At 41.4% G+C, this 21,616-nt stretch overlaps 1 protein-coding gene across 1 annotated transcript in view; it reads right to left on the reverse strand.

Moving 5' to 3' along the window:
- Window positions 1-21,616, reverse strand: part of LOC103361715 (contactin-associated protein-like 4) — a 161,583-nt gene that overhangs the window by 32,544 nt on the left and 107,423 nt on the right. Inside the window, exons 11-17 of the mRNA XM_008287871.1 lie at window positions 20,607-20,713; window positions 17,621-17,740; window positions 16,059-16,259; window positions 12,901-13,063; window positions 9,212-9,339; window positions 8,478-8,648; window positions 3,993-4,211 (exon numbers count right to left, since the gene is read on the reverse strand). Coding sequence (XP_008286093.1) covers window positions 3,993-4,211; window positions 8,478-8,648; window positions 9,212-9,339; window positions 12,901-13,063; window positions 16,059-16,259; window positions 17,621-17,740; window positions 20,607-20,713 — 1,109 coding nt within the window. The remainder of the gene's footprint in view (window positions 1-3,992; window positions 4,212-8,477; window positions 8,649-9,211; window positions 9,340-12,900; window positions 13,064-16,058; window positions 16,260-17,620; window positions 17,741-20,606; window positions 20,714-21,616) is intronic.

Genomic DNA, 21,616 nt, shown 5'->3' on the forward strand with positions numbered 1-21,616 from the left:
GTTGTCTGTCTCTAAGTGTAGCCCTGTGATAGACTGGTTACCTGTCCAGGTGAACCTGCCTTCACCCTGAGTCAGCTGGGATAGACTCCAGCCCCCCGTGACCCTGGTGAGGATTAAGCGGCGTTTAGATAATGGATGGATGGATCATTATTTAGCCTTTCTTATTGAATCATATTGACTCCTCGTGTGGTGGTAGCCAGCAGATTGGGTATTTCTAGTAAATATAGTGATTTCATTTTACTCTAATCTGTTTCTACTTCATGTCAGTTCTACCATCACATGAAGGATTAGGAATGTTAAGATCAAACCCAATACTCCACACAGCTTTATAGTTTTATAGCTCTGCAAAGGAGAGCAGAGAAAAAAAAAAAACCCAAAACACACATAAATAACCTTGACTTGACAGGATATTGCTTACATTAAATATTATAGGACAATCAATACAGCTGCATTTGAGGAATGTGTGAAGTGAAGATCAAAGGAATGCTGAAAATCCTTGCAGAAGACAGGATTTTGTATCCACACAGCAGCGGAGAAGAATGAACTGTTTGAACCCATCAGTTGGTAGATAGAGAGGCGGCACAAATATACAAAGGCTTAACTGTCCAAACAAAGCAAAACAACTGCTTCTAAAACTTCCACAAAGGAGCCAATTTCTGCATTCATTGCAGAGCTCACTTAGCATTTCTGTGCATGGTTTTTAGCACCTGCAATGCGAACGGCACGGTGTGGATTATAAATCCGTGCGAGGTAATAACACGGCTTATTAATCAAAACAATGGAATTCACTGCCTTATAAAGCAAGGCAGGATTACGGCACATAAATGCGGCGTACACTGAAATATGGCTTATGAATTTATACAAACCAACACAGCAGCTTATGGTGCAAACAATAGAACAGTTTGCTTTACAAATCAAATCTTATAAATTCAATTCATGCAGTAAAACGGTTTGTAAATTTACATGCGCCAACGCGAAAGCTTGTGAATCTAAATAACTCAACATTTTGTCTTGTACGATGCACAGGAAGCGTCGACACAGTGAGCATGTACACAGACTGCTTATTGTGTGACTGGAAAGTCACACAATAAGCCTCAAACATGCTGCAAGGTAACAGTTCGCTAATACCTGCAGGGATTTTACATGTAGAGCTTTTTACTAGTCGTGAAGAATTCCATCCATCCATTATCTATACACCGCTTAATCCTCACTAGGGTTGCTGGGGGGACTGGAGTCTATCCCAGCTGACTTAGGGTGAAGGCAGGAGACACCCTGGACAGGTTACCAGTCTATCGGTTTGAAATCCTATAGATGTGTTTAAAAAATGAAACCTCTATCATTAAACATGAATCATGCTCATCATCCTGACTATGTGTGTATGTGGTTGCATCAAATTTGATTGCATATTTTATCAAGCTGCTGCCAAACTGCCCCACAACAGTCATCATGCATACATTCCTGTATTACTAAATTCTGATTTAAGCTTAAAAGTACATCAAAAAAGTACCATTTCAAGCTAGTGAAAACTTGTGTGTCTTTAAAAAGCTGCTGAAATTAATAATAAGTTCTTTTATTTAATAAGTTTGCTTACATGTTTGTCCAATTCTGGCACTAATACTTTTAGTAATTACTTACCAAGTAAAATATCTTTTTTTTTCCCCACCGTGCAGGCTGCTTAATGCAGTCGCTTGCTGTTTAAAGACAACTAGGACAGTATGTAAATATTTATGAGATGCTTAATTTGCAATTAAATTACAAATTGGTCTATTCAAGCAAAACCAGGGTTGTTGGTGCTTCTTAATTACTCTTGGGTTCATGACCACACACGCTCTGTCATAGTTTCAGTTTTAAACCTTTGGCTTTTCCTCAGCAGTTACATTCATAGTTTGTCACAAGCTACAGACGTTCAGTCAGTGAATATTCGCCTTAATTTCTCTGCTACCGGTGGCCAGTTTTATCCAGGTTTGTTGGTTTGTTTTCATTCCACGGTGTCTTTGCTGAGATGGCACACAAAACATGTGCAGACTGATAAAACCTGATAAAAAAAAAAGATGGATTTGTTTTCTTTTTCTCCTGCAGATCTATAAACAGACCCTGAGGCTGAATCGGGCATTAAAACTGCAGAATGGAACTGCTGATGTTGAGATAAACAGGGCGTCAGTAATGATGAAGTTTGCAGGTGGTGGGTTACATGACTGTATGACGTGCAGGTTCAGATTCATTTACAGATTATTTAAGACTGTCCACACAGCTGCCTGCTGCATGCTTGTTTATTGATTGTGATTATTGTTCAGCGGACAGGAACCATCGACTCAGCACTTTCACATTCAATAGTGCTGAGAAGCTGGTGGCATTTGGCCAAAACCCGTTTGTTGTAGAATATTTTGCTTCCTTCAACAGTATGTAGATATAATAATTCTTTAGGAGGAGACCAGTCTTGGGGATTGTAGCGTCTCTGGATCCAAGTCTAGGAGAAGTTTACACTGTTGGCTCATCATCTTTCATGCAGCCGATCAGGCAACAGGATTAAGTCGAAAACATTTTAGTATGTGTGGAAGAACAAAACATATATGGTTATGATCTGATACTGATTTCTAGATTTTGTTTTTCATTCAGGTTTGGTTATAGAGGAAGAATTTCTATAGGCGAAACCTTCACCACTCAGACATTTAGTCAGTAAAAGCTTAATACATGTGAAACAATGATTTGAACTGCAGGTGTTCATACAGGCAATGATGCCAGAGACTGACTTCATAACACAAAAAAAACCTCCAGTGCTATACAGCATCTACACATTTACTAAAGCTGCTTAAATGTGCAACATGCAAGATTTTGAACATAAATATAGAATTAATATCGCAGCAATCTTTAGCCGTAAAGACACCTGTTCAAGTGCGATGTCCAATGATTCTAATTTTGTTCCAAACAGAACCTTTAACACTGATGTAAAAACCCATACATATAGGAGTTTGCTTTCTTTAACATATTTGTTGGGTTGCATTGTTAAGTTTATGTATTTCTGATCACTTCATTTAGTCATCAGCAGGATAAAGTCACTTTTTTGGCCTATAAAAAACAAACCTTGTCAATTGCCAGATGAACACTAAATACAGATGTGGGAACTGTAACCCAGAGTGTGGATTCTGTCCAGTGTTTTCTGTACCTGGTCTAATTATAGGACACACAGTTGCCTTTCTGTGAATGAAAACATTAACTGTCAGTGCTCCATTAAAGCTGACACACATTGCTAATTAGCATTCAGCCTAATGTGACTTCATTGTTATGCACAAAAATGAGTGTTGTCGCATGAAATGTTGGTACGTCAGCCACCAAACGCAGGAATCATGAAGACATGAAGCCAGACTTTGGCAAACAGCAGACAGACAGAGGGACATTACTGACCGAACAACACCCAACAGCATATTTGCTGAACAAATTGCAGCGAGTAAATAACCACTTAATGAATTCTACACATCTGACGACAAAAAAAATGCAAATACTGAGCTTGTATTATTCCTGTTTTTGTAAACAAGGCAAATTTAAATCTGCAGGTTGAAAACACCTCTAGATATATTAAAAAATGCAGGACCTACACTTTGTGGAACAGATGGCTAATCAAGCTACCGTAAAGGTGAACGTTTCTGTTGCAAAGTCTTCAGGAAACAGAAATAGTTCTGTATAGTACAACTTTTGTACAGTGACATCAGACGTGAACTTAAGTGGGAGGCAGAGAGTTATACTCCTGGGACAGAGAACAAAAAGGGACTCAAAACTAAAAGCAGACTTCAGGAGGAGCAAAGGCAGAAACACTGAAGTGAACTACTGTTTCCCTGGAGAGCAAAGAGGATATTGTATGAGAAGATAAATTGCGTACATTAGAGATATACTAAGCTACTGTGGGGGAGACAGAAAAGCTCCTGAGAAATAAAGGAAAAAGACATCAGAGCCACCAACACTGCTGCTAATGAAGAAGTGCTTCAAAGTCTCCTCACCGATGAAGAGCTGGCTGTTGAGCTGCAGGTGGAAGTGTCCGTCAGCAGGAGCCTCCTGCGTGGCGACAGGAAGGTCGTCCAGTCGAAGCGACGCCTCCTTGACGTTCCGCTCGGCCCGGACTCGGTGCCACCGGTTGTCATTGAGCAGGTCGCTCGACTCCACGAGAACCTCCAGCGGTCCGTTACCGACATCGAAGGAGAAAAGCACCTGAGTGGAGGCTTGAAGGGGGAAAGAGAAAGACAAAGGAAGGCGTCAGAGGGAAAGCTGTGATTTTGGAAACTGATGGAGACAAATTAACTACATGTTGACACATTTTTATTCAGAAGAAAGTCATGAGACTGAAACCTTTACAAACCTTTTACTGTTCTGTGTAACTCACCAGCTTTAAACAGGTTTCTTCCCTTTTAAAAGAAGAAATGAGAAAACTTCTAACAAAACAGCCTCGTACTGCTTTAACCCTCTAAAGCCCAAACATTTTCTGGGCGTTTCTTTTCTTTCTTTGCTCCTGCCACATTTCTACTCAATGTGTCCTTCACGTACACAAAAACAGAACAATCATGACTAGAAACAGCCAAATCTATCATCATTGATAACTTCTGCCCTTTCAACCTGATATAAAGATGGCTGACAAACTGAAAGCAAAGTTACCACAGTGTCTAATGGAGATGTGCTGCCAGAACAGCCTCAATGCACCTCAACATTTACTGGGTTTACATGGACCTGAGCTACACGGTTCTGGCCAGGTTTGCCTTTTGTGCATGTAAACGTCACATCCTGATCACATCAGATCATAAAGACGATCACTTACAACAACTTTCTATTCATTTGCACAGACCGTCGCCTTTTAGGGAAACAGAGGACCCAAACCATACCAGAAATATGCCGCCTACAGCATCTCAGCAGACCGCCCCACTGCTGGGGTCAAGCATTCTGGATTCTTTCTACACTTGCCACCTGTCTGCATCGGTCACGGTTAAACTTTGCAGAAAAAGAACTGGGAAACCGTTCATTGATAAAACAACGAGCTGGAAATGCTTTTAGCTAATACTTGACCAATCACACACACACACACACACACACACACACACACACACACACACACATCCCCATTTAACATAACACACATTAAAAAAACACCCAATAAACACAAGACAAAGCAGTTCTATTGTCTATATGTGGTATAAAAGCTGCAACTTATCCTCAGCTGCTTGACAAATCCATAATCTCATGGCACAGATCACCACATCGCTCTGCTCTGACAGAAACGAGCGAAACAGTTTTGATAAGGCTGAACGGGAAGTGCTCGTTTCAGAAAGTGTCACATCTTTCGGTCTCAGCTCACAAAATTCCTGTTATGTTCATTGCTGCAAAGAAGACAGGATGGCGTTTCTGTAACAAACTCGCATCCTTCTTGTTTGGGAAGCAGAAGATGCATCACTCTGTGAGCACAGAACGAGATGAAACGACATCCCGGCATCCTGCAGTAACTCGGTTTAGAAGCTGTTCTCGGGACCAGCTGCAAAGCGATGTGAGGCAGCCGCCGACAGAGCAGCAGCAGCATTCAGAGCTGGAACAACCACGTTGACAATGATTTCCCTCAGGAGAGCTGCTGTCGGTGCAGCGGTGTCCCTGTATGAGATTCTGTGCGTGTGTCCCTTCAAACCGATAGTTTAAGAAAATGCAAAATGTGGCATCGCACTAAAATAGCAAAATAACCTCGAACTAACCGGGTTAAATGGAGTGAAAAGTTTTCAAGAGGTAACTATGGGCGACTGCAAAACACTTCTAACATGATGTCTGTTCATAGATGTGAACCTCACTTTGCTGCATTACACTGCAATGCATAGTAGAGAAAACCCATTGTGGTTATTGCTATGATGTTCTAAATGACTCTACATATAAACCATCGAGGGCAGCCACGATATGGCAACAGCTGAGCTAAAAAAAGAAAGAAGAAGCTGGAATATTCTACCTGACACACACGATGGGCAAAATCTACAAAGCTTAGCAAAACACAAGATGATGAAATATCAGAGAAATCTAAAGTGAAGGGAAGAACAGTGAATGTTTCTGCTCTCACAGCTGCAGCCGGTCTTTCCCCAAAGCCAAAGCTCACATGATGTCATGTTTATGTCCCACTTTGTGTTTGTGTTAAACCAAAAAGAAACGTCATGTTAATTAGTTTGCTATCTCAGTCTAACGTGTTTCCTCACTGTGAAGATAAGATGAAACTTTATTAATCCTAAAAAAAAAGTCTCATGTCAGATAGAGTTCATAAAACAAAACAACACAACATGAGAATAAATGCAGAGCCTGAGAGAAAAGCAATGAGATAAAAGTGTGACACATTACTGAAAATCTAAATAGACAGGATTCAATACGACGAGAACAGGAAAGTGAGAAGTCATACCGGCAATGATGCTGAATGTGTGATAATGAACTATTGCACGATAAATTTAAATATTGCACATGAAAAGTAAATATTACACACATGAAGAGAGGCAGGCAGGCTTTGTGTCAAACACAACGTCAATCCAGCAGGAAGTCCAGACACAAATAATACAACGTGTGCGCACAGAAAACATGACAACACTGTGCTATTCGCCTCGAGATCCGTGTTACACTGTTGTTGTTGGGTTTTTTTTTGGTTTTTTTTTGACAACCCGTAGTTGCAAATTTGTGATTCTTCTGTGGTCATCAAACTAGAGCAGAGAGCAAACATCAAATTCTGTGTAAGTCAACAGCATGGAAGTTCTAAGACCACTGATGGTAATAACAGGGGGTCTAAAGCTAACACTAGGAGAAGAAAGAGCAGTTGTCATAGTGGGAGAGCCTGTAGTCTCCAAGACATGAAGCATCTGCAGCATGCTCGTTGTTTTGTGATGTTTGAATTCATCCTCCAGGGTCGGACTGGAGTTCCGCTGCAACATCCTGAGTTGTGTCCGAGGGAGAACATCTGATGCAAACGACCTGATCTACGGCCTGACAACACGTGGAAGCTCCAACTGCATCGGCTCCTTGGTCACAACAACACAATCATCACCACACCAGCTGCCCTTTTCGCTAGATTCAGTTCTCTGTAACTTCTCCCTCTTCCCCCAAATTGAATTCAACTTGAAGAGTCGCCATTTTGACACAGTTTAGGAGATTTAGCACCCGTTGCAGATGGTGCTCGACATGCTTACATAACAGGACTTCCAGGGAACGTTAGAAGTGTGACAACAGCACTCGGAGCGCTGTATTGCTGCAGAAGGAGACTACTTTGAACTGGGTAGTGGCTAAATTTAAATCAGGCAGTTTTGGGCTTTTATAGAAACTTTTTCATCTCACACAGATGTAACAGAATGACTTTTTTTTTTCGTTGCACTTTTAGTAAGAAGGCCAAAAAGTGGAATTCTCAAAATGATGAAATATTCTTTTAGTTTAAGTCTACAGAGTGCACCCTACAGTTATCCAGAGCATCTGTCATTTATAAACATTACAGCCAAAAGTATGTAGACACGTACACTCCTTCTTGTTTTTGCTTTCAATGAAGAGAAATCAGTGACTGAAATTTTTTTCTAAATCAATTTTACACCCAGCGTGATGTGTTTCCAACATGTAAATAAGACTGTGTGCCAAACTTTAAATGGTATTTCTGGTTTTCTGGTTTAGAAAAAGGGTGACGTGATGTATTCTTGTGAACTTCTGTGAAATCCAAATCTAACGACAGACGTGAGGCACTTTTCTTTGCACTGTTCATCAAATCTGATCACACCACATCTACATAGTTCTGAAAATAGATTAACTCAGTTTTTAGAGCATCAGTTTCCTAAAATTCTTTCTCAAATGTAATTTAATGATTGCTTGTTGTGTCATGTACACTTAATGTTACTGAGAAACATTTAAAGTTAACTTTAATATCAATTTTTTGTGGCTTTAATGCTACAGAAGACCAGACAACATTTAATTTCCTTGCTTTGTGGGAACTGTCTGAGGAAAGCCCTGCCTTGTTTCCTAACCACACGTCTCTCATGTGCACAGCCAGGTTTATAGAGTGAATTTTCCCAGCTTTGTGTGCAACATCTTGGCTGGCCTGCACAGAGCCCTGACCAACCTCATCCAACACCTTTGGGATAACAACTTTGAACCTATTATCATCTAACATCAGTGATACTTCCTGCAGCCAGGGGTCAACATCCGGTGGAAAGCCCAGACATAGAGAAATGCTTGTGGTTTATGTGGTGTATGTATGTTGTGCAAGACACAGAAAGATGCAATGTGTTTGTTAAATTCACAGTTGAAGTGGGGTTGGGAAGGTCAAGACAGCTGGATTTAACCCAAAATAAACGATATTTTCCCTGCAGGATTGTCTTGATACAGATTAAGTTTGCATCCTCTGGGTTTACACAGATCCAGATTAAAACTTTGACTTCCAGGTTTCACTCATACTTCACCCTAATCCGCATTAAGTCTTCCCCCCTCCAGCTCCTGCAGTAACTCACAGCTCAGCTCGATGCGGATGAAGTCTTTGATGCCCAGGTTTTCCAGGAACACACCGGAGGAGGCCGTGGTCTTAAACAGGAAGGAGATGTCTGCGCTCAGCTCTCCGTGGAAGGTGGGGAAGTGGAGGTACGACGTCTCCTTGTCGAAAAACGCAGCGTTCCAGAAGTTCTCTGACAGAGGCATTAAAAACCCCCCAAAATTCATCGTCATGAACTTGAAATCAGAGCGCAAAAAATCAGTTCAACTCATGAATGTACACAAGGGTATGGTTTCTGCTACGTGGTTTTGCTTGATTAATCATGCCAAACATTTATTTAATTATCTACTGGGGTAGATACAGAGAGGCTGTAACTGCAATTAACTGAAGGAAGGAAAAGTGCATCAAGCTAGTTTGATTTACCTTGTAATGCGTTTAATGAGAAGCAAGTACCAGAGCGTGAAAACCTAAAAGGACGCATGCATTATCAGCAGCTCTGTTAATGATAATTAGCTTCTAATTGACCAGTAGAATGAAATACCAAACTCAGAATTCTGTGTTTCTGTATCAGCAACACATAGAAAATTAGTCATAATGATTTACAATTACAGGTTAGTTGCTTCAATGTAGATTTACAAAAAACACTTATCAGTTTGAATCCTTGGACAAAACAGAAACGATATGACACTTTTCATAATCGGAGGATTGCTGACATCTCTCCATCAACTGTAACCGAGCAACCAGAGGTGGACTTACTGTCTCCATGACAACGCAGCGGTCCCACCCTGTAGGCAGCCTCCGAGCCCGGCCTCTGGATGTCGCCCAGCACCAGAGACCTGACCGGGAGGCTCTCCTTGTGGGTCAGGAGGCCCGAGTCTTCAGTCCTGCAGGAGGAGGAGGTGAAGAAGAAAAAGCAAGAAAAAAGACATTAGAGAAAAAGAAGATGAGGAATAATTAGGAAGAAGAGAAAGAGATGAAGGAGAGGAGGTAAGGTTTATTGTCACAGTGCTACGATCTGTTGCTTCACATATAGATATGAAAGTAACATTATAGAAAGCATGAGAAGACATTGAACTGTACAGAAAGCCTACAGAAGTGTTTGTGTATATACTGCACACTGCTCTATTGGAATTCAGCAGCTTGATGGAGGCTTGAACAAACGACGGCTTCAAGCGTTTTGATTTGCACTTTGGCTCCATGAGTCTGTTTCCTAATGGAGGAGGTTCGTATTCAGAAAGAGGGGATATTGATAGTTTTTCTTGTTTGTTTCCTGACAGGCTCTGTATGGGCTCATATTCTTTTATCCCCATCACCTTCATGGCTGCTCTGTGCATGCTGGCAAGCCTGCTTTTCAGCTGCAGCGTTCGGCTGCCATACCGTGATGTAATTTCCAAACTAATAATGCTCTCCAGGATCGCCCGGCAGAACATCAGCAGGATCTGGCTACTTGCTCCACACAGCCTCAATCGCTGTAGAAAGTGAAGCCTCTCCCGCAGGCTTTGGTACAGATTATCAATGTGTGTTTTTTCTGCAGAGGAGGAAGACTATGTGGACATCTTCATATTTATACGAGGACCCTTGAGCGACTGCCTGGATTTGGGGCTTATGGATCAAAGATCAGTATTTGTTTCTTATTTTTGGCAAAGCATACAGTGAAAATACTACATGAGGGATCATTAAAAAGCATGTTCATAGTGTGTAGTTTTAACATGGCAAGAACTCAAACTCTCAAAGACATTAGAAAGTGCATCATGTCTGGAGTGTGCTCGTCTTCTGTGTGGTGACTATGCTCAGCGTTTTCAGCCACAAAACGATCGCCGCTCCCCGTCCACCCTGCTTGCTCGATTTGTCTTTCTCTGACTGAAACTGAAGCTGAAGTCTCATCGTTCTGGCACAGTTTAGGAGATCCAGGGCTTATCGCAGATGGTGCTTCACGTGTTTACATAACGGCACTTTCCAGGGAGTGTTAGAAGCGTCGCAGAAGCACTTGGAGCGCTGCATCAGTGCACAAGGAGAAAACTTTGACCGGGATAGCAGCCAAGTTTACATCAGGTACGGTTTTTGATTTTTATAGCTACAATCTTGGAACCTTTTGATCGCACCTCATAGCTGATATCACACGACTTTGTGGGACCCTTGAGGAGACGGAGATGATGAGAAGAAAAAATGAGGTGAATGAGGGAGGGGAGAAAGGGAAAAAATAACGAAAAAAGGGCAAATCGAACGTTAAAGAGTGTGAAGCAGAGGGAAAAGGAAGAGAAGGAGGACAAGAAGAAAAATGTGGAGGGTGGAAACAAATGAAGAAGCAGGAGGATAATCAGATGCGGGAAAAGGACAAATTAGTTTTTATCGGATAACAAATAGCTGTGACATTTATGCTAATTACGCTAATTTTCTGGCATAAACTTACAAGCAAATTGTGCTGCTAAATATTTCTCAGCTGTTTTAATAATTTACCACGACCTGTTTTATGTGTCAGACGATTTTTCTGGAAGACATTTTAACCGTGAGTCAGATCTTATCACATCCATCCTGACACTCCTCGATGCTCCATCTCCGCCAATTTCTGTGACGGGCGTTTTCCTGTAAGAGCACTCCAGACAGACAGCTGAGCGAGCATCTCCGTCCATTTACACCCATGTTCACATAATCTGCATGTCAGTCTTGTTGTCAGGTGAGAATTTATCCGAGGCTGGAGAGGAGTAACGTGTCCTCACAGCAGCAGAGGAAAGTTTGACAAAGAGATGACAGAAAGAAGGAGTGCAGGTGTGATGAAGACAGCAGGGTTGGTCACCGTCGAGCTTTTCCTGCACAAGTGTAGTTCAGTCCGTTTGAAATGAACGACAAGAAAGAGTACAGCAACTTATGGTTTGGTTGTTGAAATGGCATCAGTTCATGCTAGTGTATTCATAAATCACGAATCATATCAATTTATGCACAAGAAAACAACAGTACTGCTGTTTATCTTGTTGTTTCAGTCTTTTGTTGTGTAACTGTAATATATTGACCAACAGCGAAGTATCAGTACAGGCATCTAGCTTTCATTTATTCCTATTAAAAGCAGGGCAGCTAAACTGAAAAATACAAATGAAATCAGAGCATAAAAGAGCACATACTTTACCTCTGCCTAATTATTTAAATCAGAGGAGGCCAGCAAAGTGCTACTGAGAGCTTAAATTACAACCAAACGCTCCAGCTGACTGATTATCAGGCAAGACGTCACCTGCTGCTGGATGAACACCTGCACATCAGCACATGGTCGGACACACCTGCTCTGAACGCATTCCAATACAGCAAAGCTAACGACTAAAAAATCTATTAACAGTTACAACAGAGGGGAAGAAATAGCTGCTTCACAAACAGTTTGGCTGCAGGGCTACTGTACTGGATCACACTGAAGTGCAGAGGGAGTCTTCATATTAAGGAATTATTTATATGAAGGTGGAATTGTTGAGCTGTAGAAAATGGTCAGACATGCGTATGTGTAAATTTCAAGGGGGAAAAAATCTTTAGGAGGAGTTTATACACTCATGATGACAGGTCAGAAGTTTTTTTTTTTAAATTACTGTTTGATTCAGACCAAAAGTTTCGAGCTCTAAACGGAGCTCATCAACACTTTTGCTCCACATTTAAGATAGATGAGAGGTGTAAAAGTGAAAGTGTACTTAAGTTGGTATTTGTGAGCAAACAAAATAGCATTTTAGATTTGTAGTGGGGCTGCGAGGTGTATCAGTGGTTAGCACTGTCGCCTCACAGCAAGAAGGTCGGCAGTTCGCCTCCCGGTGGGGTCTTCCTGCGTGGAGTCTCCATGTTCTCCCCGTGCAGCGTGGGTTCTCTCCGGGTTCTCCGGCTTCCTCCCACAGTCCAGAAACATGCTGAGGTTAATTGGTGATTGTAAATTGTCCGTAGGTGTGAATGTGAGTGTGCTTGGTTGTCTGTCTCTAAGTGTAGCCCTGTGATAGACTGGTTACCTGTCCAGGTGAACCTGCCTTCACTCTGAGTCAGCTGGGATAGACTCTCCATGACCCCAGTGAGGATAAAGGTGTAGAGATGATGGATGGATGGATTTTTAGTGGCAGATTCAAGCAGGTGTAATAAAAAAAGAAGCTAAATATTTTACAGGTGTCCTTGAATGTGCATTTACAGACGTAGAATTTTTCTTCCTGACCTCACATTTTTTGATACGAGAGTGATTGTGTGTTCGTATGAATTTCTTATTTGTGATTGTGAGTGGGATTTGTCCGAATGCAAAAAAGACTTGGAGAAGGTGTAACTGTTATGGGAGAAGAAATACATATACCCGCAACTTTTGACTTAAAGTTTACTAAAAAACGTGTGAATATTTTGCCCCACGAAGGCTTCATGTTTTTGTAAAGAGAGCAAACTTTGCAACTTGAGTAAAGACAAACTAGTAATGGGTTGTATGTATTCATAGAGGTCAGTACCACTCCATGCGGTCGGCGTCACAGTTACAGTAGTGTTGTGGATCCACACAGTCGCCCTGCAGGCCGCAGGCACACTGCTGGCTGCCTGGATGAGCTCCTCCCCAATAGGTCTGGACACCACCAGAACCCGGACCACCGAGCCACCAGCTGAACGGAGAACCCTCTGAAACACAACGGAAACAAACCCAACAGTGTTACATTCTAATTATTTCACTTCAGCCTTTAATAACGTTGCCTGAGCTGCCTTTATGTTCTTTTACAACCTGTCTGCTTCGCACTTGACCCGCACTGTGAGTAGAAAATCAAAAAAAACTGCAAAACTATAGCTGAAGTGTCTATCGGCTGTCAAAACTGGACAAATGTACAGTTTGTCATTCCCTGACCGGCGTGATTTTGCTTCACTCACACGTATTCTTCCTGACTAATTGGAAGAAAACTTGATTATGTCTATAAACATTTTATCCCCTCAGGATTTTACCATCAGAAATGAACAGCTGTGACAATGATTGGTGTTACCGGAACTCTCTGAAGTCATTTTCTGTTTACTTTCAATAAATGCAACCCTATTTGTGCTTGCTGGCTGGTTGTGAATTTATATCAAGCTGTCAAAAGTAATAACCAAAAAAAGAGAAAGAAAAAGCTCATTTTACTTGGGCAAAATTTTTGGCACCTCTTCTCCATTGCACTGCAGCTTCTTTCCCCCTCGACGCCACAGAACTTATAGCACAGATTCACTCTCTTTGGAAATACTGTAACTGTCCGAAGATTGACTGGAGCCGTGAGAAAAAAGTTCCCATCTCTGAGCCTCCTGAGATGAATCCAGCGTTTGAAGCAGAGGGATGTGTGCCAGGTCCTAACCTCAGTGCTGCATATATTGTTTTCATATGGAGGACAATGACTGCACGTACTGGAATGTATATTTCACATCCTGCGAGTGTGTAGGTGGAGAGGATGGCAAGAAGGTGATTGGAAATGTCTCTGCTGCGTCAGCGCTTCTTTATTTTCCCAGTGAGCACCAGAGAGTTCATAATGGAACTTCTATTTCTCTCCACATCCTTCCTGCTCTGCACCTTTCACGATTTTCATCCATCATTTTATTACCCGCCACAACAAAAAGTTGCTTCGCCACTCAGATTTCTCCTGTGTATACTCTTTGTTGTCCGACAGGAGGTAGAAACTTTGAAGAGCTGTATTGATCTGCACAGGAAAACTGGCAATCAGAAGATCCTTGATGAAGGTCTGAAATGTTTATTTGTTTATCCAAGTTGATGGGAATTCAGTCAGGTCACCACTTTAGCACAAAAGGAAACTTGTTAGGATTTCATCTCTTTTTAGATACGGGACATGTCACACTGCTGCTTCATCAGTTTGTTAAAAGTGATGATATTCTGTCACTCAGACACTTCTACATGTATGATCCTGCTGGCCTTATTCAGACATACCACCACAGTGACTGAGTAATACTCACAGTATACATTCAATATATGACAGTACATCTACATCTATAAATCTACAATTTTAGCAGCTTATCACACTGTACAAGCACCTAGCAGCCTGGTGTATCTATGACGTCATGAACCACCTCCATGTGTGAGGATAATCACTTCCCAATCACAGCAGCTGTGATGGAGTTCAGCCTATCTGTCTTTGTCGCAGTATCGTTTCATATTTATCAGCATGTTAGTTTGCAGCTAATAGATATGAAATTGTCGAGCAAAGTGAGTGAAGCTGTGTGCATTTAGGTTGTTGTGCTCTCTGTGATGTTTTCAGACCAGTACTTGTGCCAAAATGGAGAAAAAGCTTTCCTTAATTTGCTGGATACAACCCGAAGTACGTCAGTAGGATTGCTGTTTCAATTCACAGAAAAGTGGTTGCTCATTCAAACATAAAATCGAAACTGTTCACCAGTTTAATGGAAAGGAGTGCATGTCTGCGAGGGGCTTCAACCTGTTCTCGCTGCGCTTTGCGCTTCTTATAGCAACATTCAGCTTGTTAAGTCCAGTGTGTCGTTGTCTGTGCAGCACAGTTAGCACCGTACAAATGAATGCACGCAGCTTCAACAAAACTATAAAATGCTCAAATGCGCATGCAGAAATGTGTTTATTGTGTTTAATGACGTGTCTTTGCACCGACTGTGATGCTCTGTTGTTCCTCTCTATGGACTCTGAAAGCCTAAAGCTGCACAATTCATCCAGACAAATTGAATGTAACTTCGTGATCAAAGCATTTCTAATTCAGTTTATAATACTCACCACCTCCGAGTCAATACAATCACACGTAAACACACGACCAAACAAAGAAAACACTAACCTAACTCAATACTCATTCCAAGAGGAGGAGGCATTAAACAAATCCTGAACAGTCTCTTTGCCCAAATCTTTTGTGAAAGAGAAGGAGGGGAAAAAAACAGCAGAGTGATTTTCTCCTTTTTTTTTGTTGAGACTGAGAAAAAGATGTGTTGAGCCCCGGCTGAAGAGAGCCTGCTTTACCAAGCTTTCATTAACTTTTATTTAACCCAACACCTCAATTAAGAACAAGTTCTTGTTTACAGGCTTTTCTTATTTGAGCCTGCACTTGAGGCCGACTGAAGGAAAAGGGATGAAAAAACTGCTTGCACGCTCTCCCTCCGAGTGAAGATTAAATGAGATTAAAAGATTAAAAGGATTAAAATTTAGATAAGATGTTTAAATAGTGAGATCTACTTTTGAATTATTAAAGCATAATCACAAGCATAGAATGAAATAAAATCAAACTTTGGCACCAGAAAAGAACGTGTTTCAAGTTGTTCACAGATAAAATAGTAAGAAACTGACTTAAGAATCCTGTTTGTTAGATTTTCAGAGAGACCGACATCCAAAGTTAATCAGAGCGCTGTTAAAACACAACAGTGTGGAATTAGAGAGAAAAGTTTTGTTCCTCTGCAGATAAAAATGAGCAATCGGCACAATTATTGACAGACTTCAGGCTGCAGAAAAGAGCTAAAGCTTTGTTGTTTCGAACCCTGGCTGAAAGGGGATAGGTTGTCATTCATTCACCTGTTTTGCTGGAATCATTTCACTCTTTAAAGCTTCCAGCTGTTCCAGATGAGCAGCTGCGTGTCTGCCAGTGTTAACATCTACTGTGTCCAGACTACGTTGTGGCTAACAAGCACGCATTACCTAAAGTGTTGAGGAGGCGGGACTTCCTGCAGTGGTAGGACAGCTCCTGCTCGCAGTGCTCTGATTGGCTGATGGCGGCCAATAGTTGCTCCTCTTGAGCGGAGTAGTCAAAGTGGACTAAATGCTGATTTACACCTGGAGACGGCCGGACTGAGGTCAGCTCTGTGTTGTTGTGCTGCATCACCATCCATGTGTTCTCCTCTGGTAGGAAGCAATTCATACAATTGACAGTGATTAAATATTAGCGAATTAAAAATTTTAAACTGCATGAAACGTTTGTCCTGGAGCACGTGTAGAACGATATACATGACACTGAGCCAAACTCTGAAAATAAATAACACTCTTTTTTTTTCTACCTCGTTAACATGTCCATATGGTATTTTTTATATGTTAAGATAAGATAAGATCAATATCATTGATCCCTCACAAGACACAGAAGACATCATGATCAAAATAAGCAGCGACCACCCTACCCTTCATTTCTACCTTCAAACTGTAGCAATGAAAGTCTCAAAACACAGATTCAAACTTTCAGGTTTTCATATGTGACAAACTTCCCGTCGGCTTGCAGGAAGAAACTTTCTACATCATCATTCTTCTTTAGAATCAGTTTCCAGTTCAAACATCTGCAGCTGCATTTTATTGTCTTAGTACTTGTACAATGACAACAAAAGTTAAATCTAATCTAATATAGTCTGAATTACTCCAATGCTACACCTTGCAGTGCAGCGTAGAGTCATTTTACAGTGTTTTAGTGGAGTTTTGGGTGAGCTGGTGCGCTCAAGCTGCAGTGGGAAAACTCAAGTGGAAATAAAAGCAGGACTTCAAATATCTGCACATATTTTAAGACCATTTTAAGACAGGAGTGGACTATTGTCATGGAGAAAAACTTCTAAATATGTGCTATAACTTAGATACACAGAGCTGAGTAACCCTGGAATAGACTTGTAAAGAAAGGAAGTGAAAACTGAGCAAAGTCGAAGTTTCAAGGGAAAAATAGTAAATTATGTAATATAATTATATTTCAGAAGCAGATGCCAGAGAATGTTTTTCAGTTGTGTTTAAAAAGACAACTGAGGGATTTAATCGATTATCAAAATAGCTGCAGGTTAGGTTCCAGGCATTTCTAACTGTTGCAGATCTACGTTTTGTTTCTCATGATTACTCAGATATATTTACTGTATTTATAATGCCGGCCATTGCAACAAGCACCGTTACCCATTCATGCAAACAAATGTGACAAATAGAGAATGACAAAGAAAGAAAAAGCCAAAATAGAAAACAGAAGAAGCATAAGATGCAGTGAGACAGAGGGAGGAAGTGTGTCATCATAATTCACATTTATACGATTATACAAACGGCATGAAGGATGGAGTCACGGAAAGACACGGGAGGGAACGAATGAGGCTGAGACGGAAAAGAAAAAACAGAGGGACGGAAGATAAAGTGGGTCAGAGTGTGATGAGAGGAGCATCGTCGTTTACAATGATGTAAATGCTAATCACAGGAAACGCTGAGTGACGACAAGAGGAAGAGGAGGAGTGAAAGTGTTGGTGTGTCACCTGTCATGTTGCAGTAGACCAGCTGTGGTCTGATTGGTCCGCTGCCGTCCACGTCGATGTAAAAGTGTCCAGACGTGTTGCCGTTGTGTTTGTACGCCTCGCAGGACTGTTCGTACACAGCTGGAGAGGGAAACAATGAGATCAACAGCATGTGAGGGGATGAAGATTATGGTGCTGCTTCATGTATCGTCACCGAATCAGTGTCTCATGAAGAGAATCATCCGAGGTTTTATTTCTGCAGGAACAGCCAATAAATTAAAGCTTAATCCAACTGGAGACGACAATAACACCTGACAGGAACACACAGACGCCATAAATTAAACTTCGCCAGACTTTTATTATCCTTATTCTGACTTCCTCCCTCCATCTCATGCCTGCATCCTCTGCAGTCGAAGAATCAAGTCGAATCCATATCTTAAAGTTCCCACACTCCGCTCACCTGTTTATCTCCACTGCCAAAGGCCTTTTATTCATCACATCCCCTCAGTGTGGTTCGAAAAACGTTCTTTCACAGAGACATCAGCAATAAAAATGAGACCGGAGGCGAAACCATGTGGGAAACTCTCCCTCTTTTAGTCTCGAGGATTTTACTCGAGGCAATCGGTGAACAACCAGTAAATCTCACCTTTAAGCTCACCTCGCTGCCACGGCTTTATTTATTTATCTGGCATTTGGCATTTTAGTCACAGCTACAGTCTCATTACCTTCCATCATATCGCTCGCGTACAAACCGGTTTTATAACACTGTGACCTCCTGCATCACAGACAGAGAGAGAGAGGATGTGCAGATATTAAATATAGCTCCGGGGTACGGACTATTTAAAGGAGGATGTTACAAAAAAGGCTGTTGGATCAGGACACATGAGCAGTCAGATGACCACACAGGAGTTTAAGATCAGGAGGTTTTCAAAGTTTAACGCTGTGTCTCCCTTCAGATGAACAACATCAAGAACACTGTCTTTTTTTTTCATTTCTGAGCAGGTTTACAGACGTCTATCCGTCCTGGAAATTGGAGGCGTTTCCTACCCTATCCTACTCAAACGTACAGGGAAACTAGACTGTATGTACCACTTTGTTTCGGGGAAAAACTGAAACCAAAGAACCTGTAATAATCCATGAAACAGGACAAGATAACTACGGAAAGTACGGCTGCAAACTAAAATGGATGTTCACAGTAGTAATGCTGCACTTTTCCCCGTGTTTCTCTACAAAATAGCTTCAACCCATCTCACTTCTTTCTGGCAGTGCTGTCATCATCTGAAATATCTTTTTTTTGCCAAGATGAGCGATAGACAAAAATAAGGTGCATGTCTGTCTAACAAAGTTTGCACAGGCTTCACGTGAGAATCACATTTCTGCTGTACAATTCCACTCAGGGTAATTTCACCACCTGAACTTTTAAGGTCCTATCTTGGTCATAGTAAAGGTTGGACATAAATGTTGACTCTAACAGTCGAGGCTATGCAGACGTTTCATTATTAGGATTATTATCACACCATAAAATGCTGACATGTCTTTGCATAATTGTGTTGGGAAGACTGTCAGGAATCTGGTGTTATCAGAACCATGATGGTGGGAAACTGTATGACTTGAAATGAGGAATGGAAATAATTGTCACTACTTTATTCTATTCTACTTTTATTCTGTGGTCACATACAGGAGCCAATCGCAGAAGTGTTGGGTTGCCGTTTTGAAGACGTGGACCACATCAGGATGGCTGTGACGACGGAGCTGCAGAGGATCCAGTGCATGGCGGCGTGAAGGCAGAGAAGGCTGGGGAGGTGAGTTAGACTCCAGGGGGATTACTTGGAAGGAGAAAACTTGTAGTTTGGATTTGAAATATATCTTTTGTTACACCAGTCCTGAAACTTTTCTGACACACCTCATACAATAAGTGCACTGCATAGATTTAAACCTATCTAGATATTATCATATCTGTGCAATCATGAGCCCATGAGCACTTCACACTAGAGCAATGGTTATGGAGACAGACACATCTGCTGCCGGTTGAAGCTATGATTAAAAATGATTTCTTCCCTGCAAACACTTTGTCAACTAACACTATTGGAAAGGTCAACTTGTGTGGTTGTGTTTGGTATGCGCTTACACCTACTGCAATAAATACTTTGAGAGCAATTCGACTGAGAAGAAGGGATGTGAATCTGGACGCAAAGTGCTCCAGAATATAAATACACAAACCCTAAAGTTTTGTATTACATGTGCTGCATTCATACAGAAGAAAATGACAGAAAACACTACAGTTGTCAAAGGGAGCGTTCAGATCAGGAACGAGGTGCAGACGTTCTAGAGTTAACCTCAGCACAGGAGCAAACAGGAGGCAGCTAAAAAGTTCAGGGAAAAAACACGTACCAAAAATCCAAGTGAATGTTCAACTTATCCAGAGAAAAGCAAAAATCATGAATGCAAAATCCAAAAAACAATGAAACACAAACCTGGGGGAACACGAAGGGCACATGGAGCAGGGAGGCAATCTGGCAGGTGATACAGAAGGGTAACGAACAGGAAAGGAAACAGGACGAACTGACAAAAGACAGGGGAAGGTACAAGACTATATATACAGAGAACTGACTGGGGAGACAAGACACAAGTGAAACTAATGAGGAATGAAGCCGAGACAAAGAGAGGACGTGACACACAAGGACGGGGATCTCTGCAAAATTAAACAGCAAACAGCTGAACCAAACTCAACGCCATGACAACAACTATTACATCTGACGTCTTATTTTTACTGGACCAACCTGATTTTCATCACATTCACCAAAGAAAGTTTAATCTGATCTCATCTTGCCAGATCTCTCCCTGTTTGCTTCCAGATGCAAATTATTCAGGAGGCTAAAGAAACCCCTCATTATCCTGTCAGACATGTTCCGTCTCCTCATTTGTATTTCATCTGTCCGCTCTCGCTGCCTCTCTCCTCATTTAAACTGGTGTTCGTGCAGCGTTTCTTGTCCGTCAGGTGACTCACCGCTGTGGCAGATGGCGCCGCTGTATCCGCTGTCAGAGCAGTTGCAGTGGAAGACGTTCCAGGACTGACTGCAGCGGCCGCCGTGCTCGCAGCGGCTGGGAGAGCACCTGAAACACAGGTTAAATAGATCAGGTTTGACAGGCTGATGTTTCCGAAACACGTCTCCTTGATCTGCTGCCGGCAAAAGAAGGCCGTGGACACTGAAACCTTCCTGCATCTCTGGAAAATGAAGTGGAGCAAACACGTTTTTATATGTAAACATCATTCATAGTTCAGACAATTTACTTTTGTTTGTTCTTGGAAACTTAAATTAAAGATACTCTGGCTGCTTTTATGAAGTTCGATTTCTGCTGCATAACCAAAAAACATCCACAGTGAGCTGAGAGTGTAAAGATGCTAAATTAACACCAGGAAGAACATCACGCAGCAGCAAGTTCGATTAAAGCATGTGTATTGTAAAGTATACCGGAGAAAGGGAATCCGTTACAACAGGAGATTCTCTGTTTCCACTGCTGATCAGTTCATAGAGAATTTTAACATTTGCTCCATTAACACACGTACAAACACACTTGTTGCATGTGGAGGTCAGAAAAGGATTTCAGAATGACAAAATAGATGCATAAATAAATTAAAAATAAACACATCTTGGTAACAAAAAAAAGGGAACTGATAAAATAAATTGATTTTAAGGCTCAAGAGTCCAATAAAGAGACACCAAGCAGGTTTGTTGAGTCTCTATCTTCATTCAAGAAATTATTTCTTTATATACATACCGTATATTTATGTTTTATGTCTGTATTTCTACATTTCTTCATTGTTTTATGTATTTCTGTATTTATGTGATACTGGCCTCGCTCAAAGCCACTGTAGGTCGGTAAGAGAAGCTTGAGTATAGTCAGCTGAGGCTCATCTCATTTTACCATCGTTTTTGTTCCTCGTACTTTGAGCCTCCTCGTCTCCTCCGTCCTCCTTAAAAGATGCGTAAATTTCTAAAATGCATCTGGAGGACA

This window comes from Stegastes partitus, unplaced genomic scaffold, assembly GCF_000690725.1.
Source record: "Stegastes partitus isolate 25-593 unplaced genomic scaffold, Stegastes_partitus-1.0.2 Scaffold526, whole genome shotgun sequence".
Lineage (NCBI taxonomy): Eukaryota > Metazoa > Chordata > Actinopteri > Pomacentridae > Stegastes > Stegastes partitus.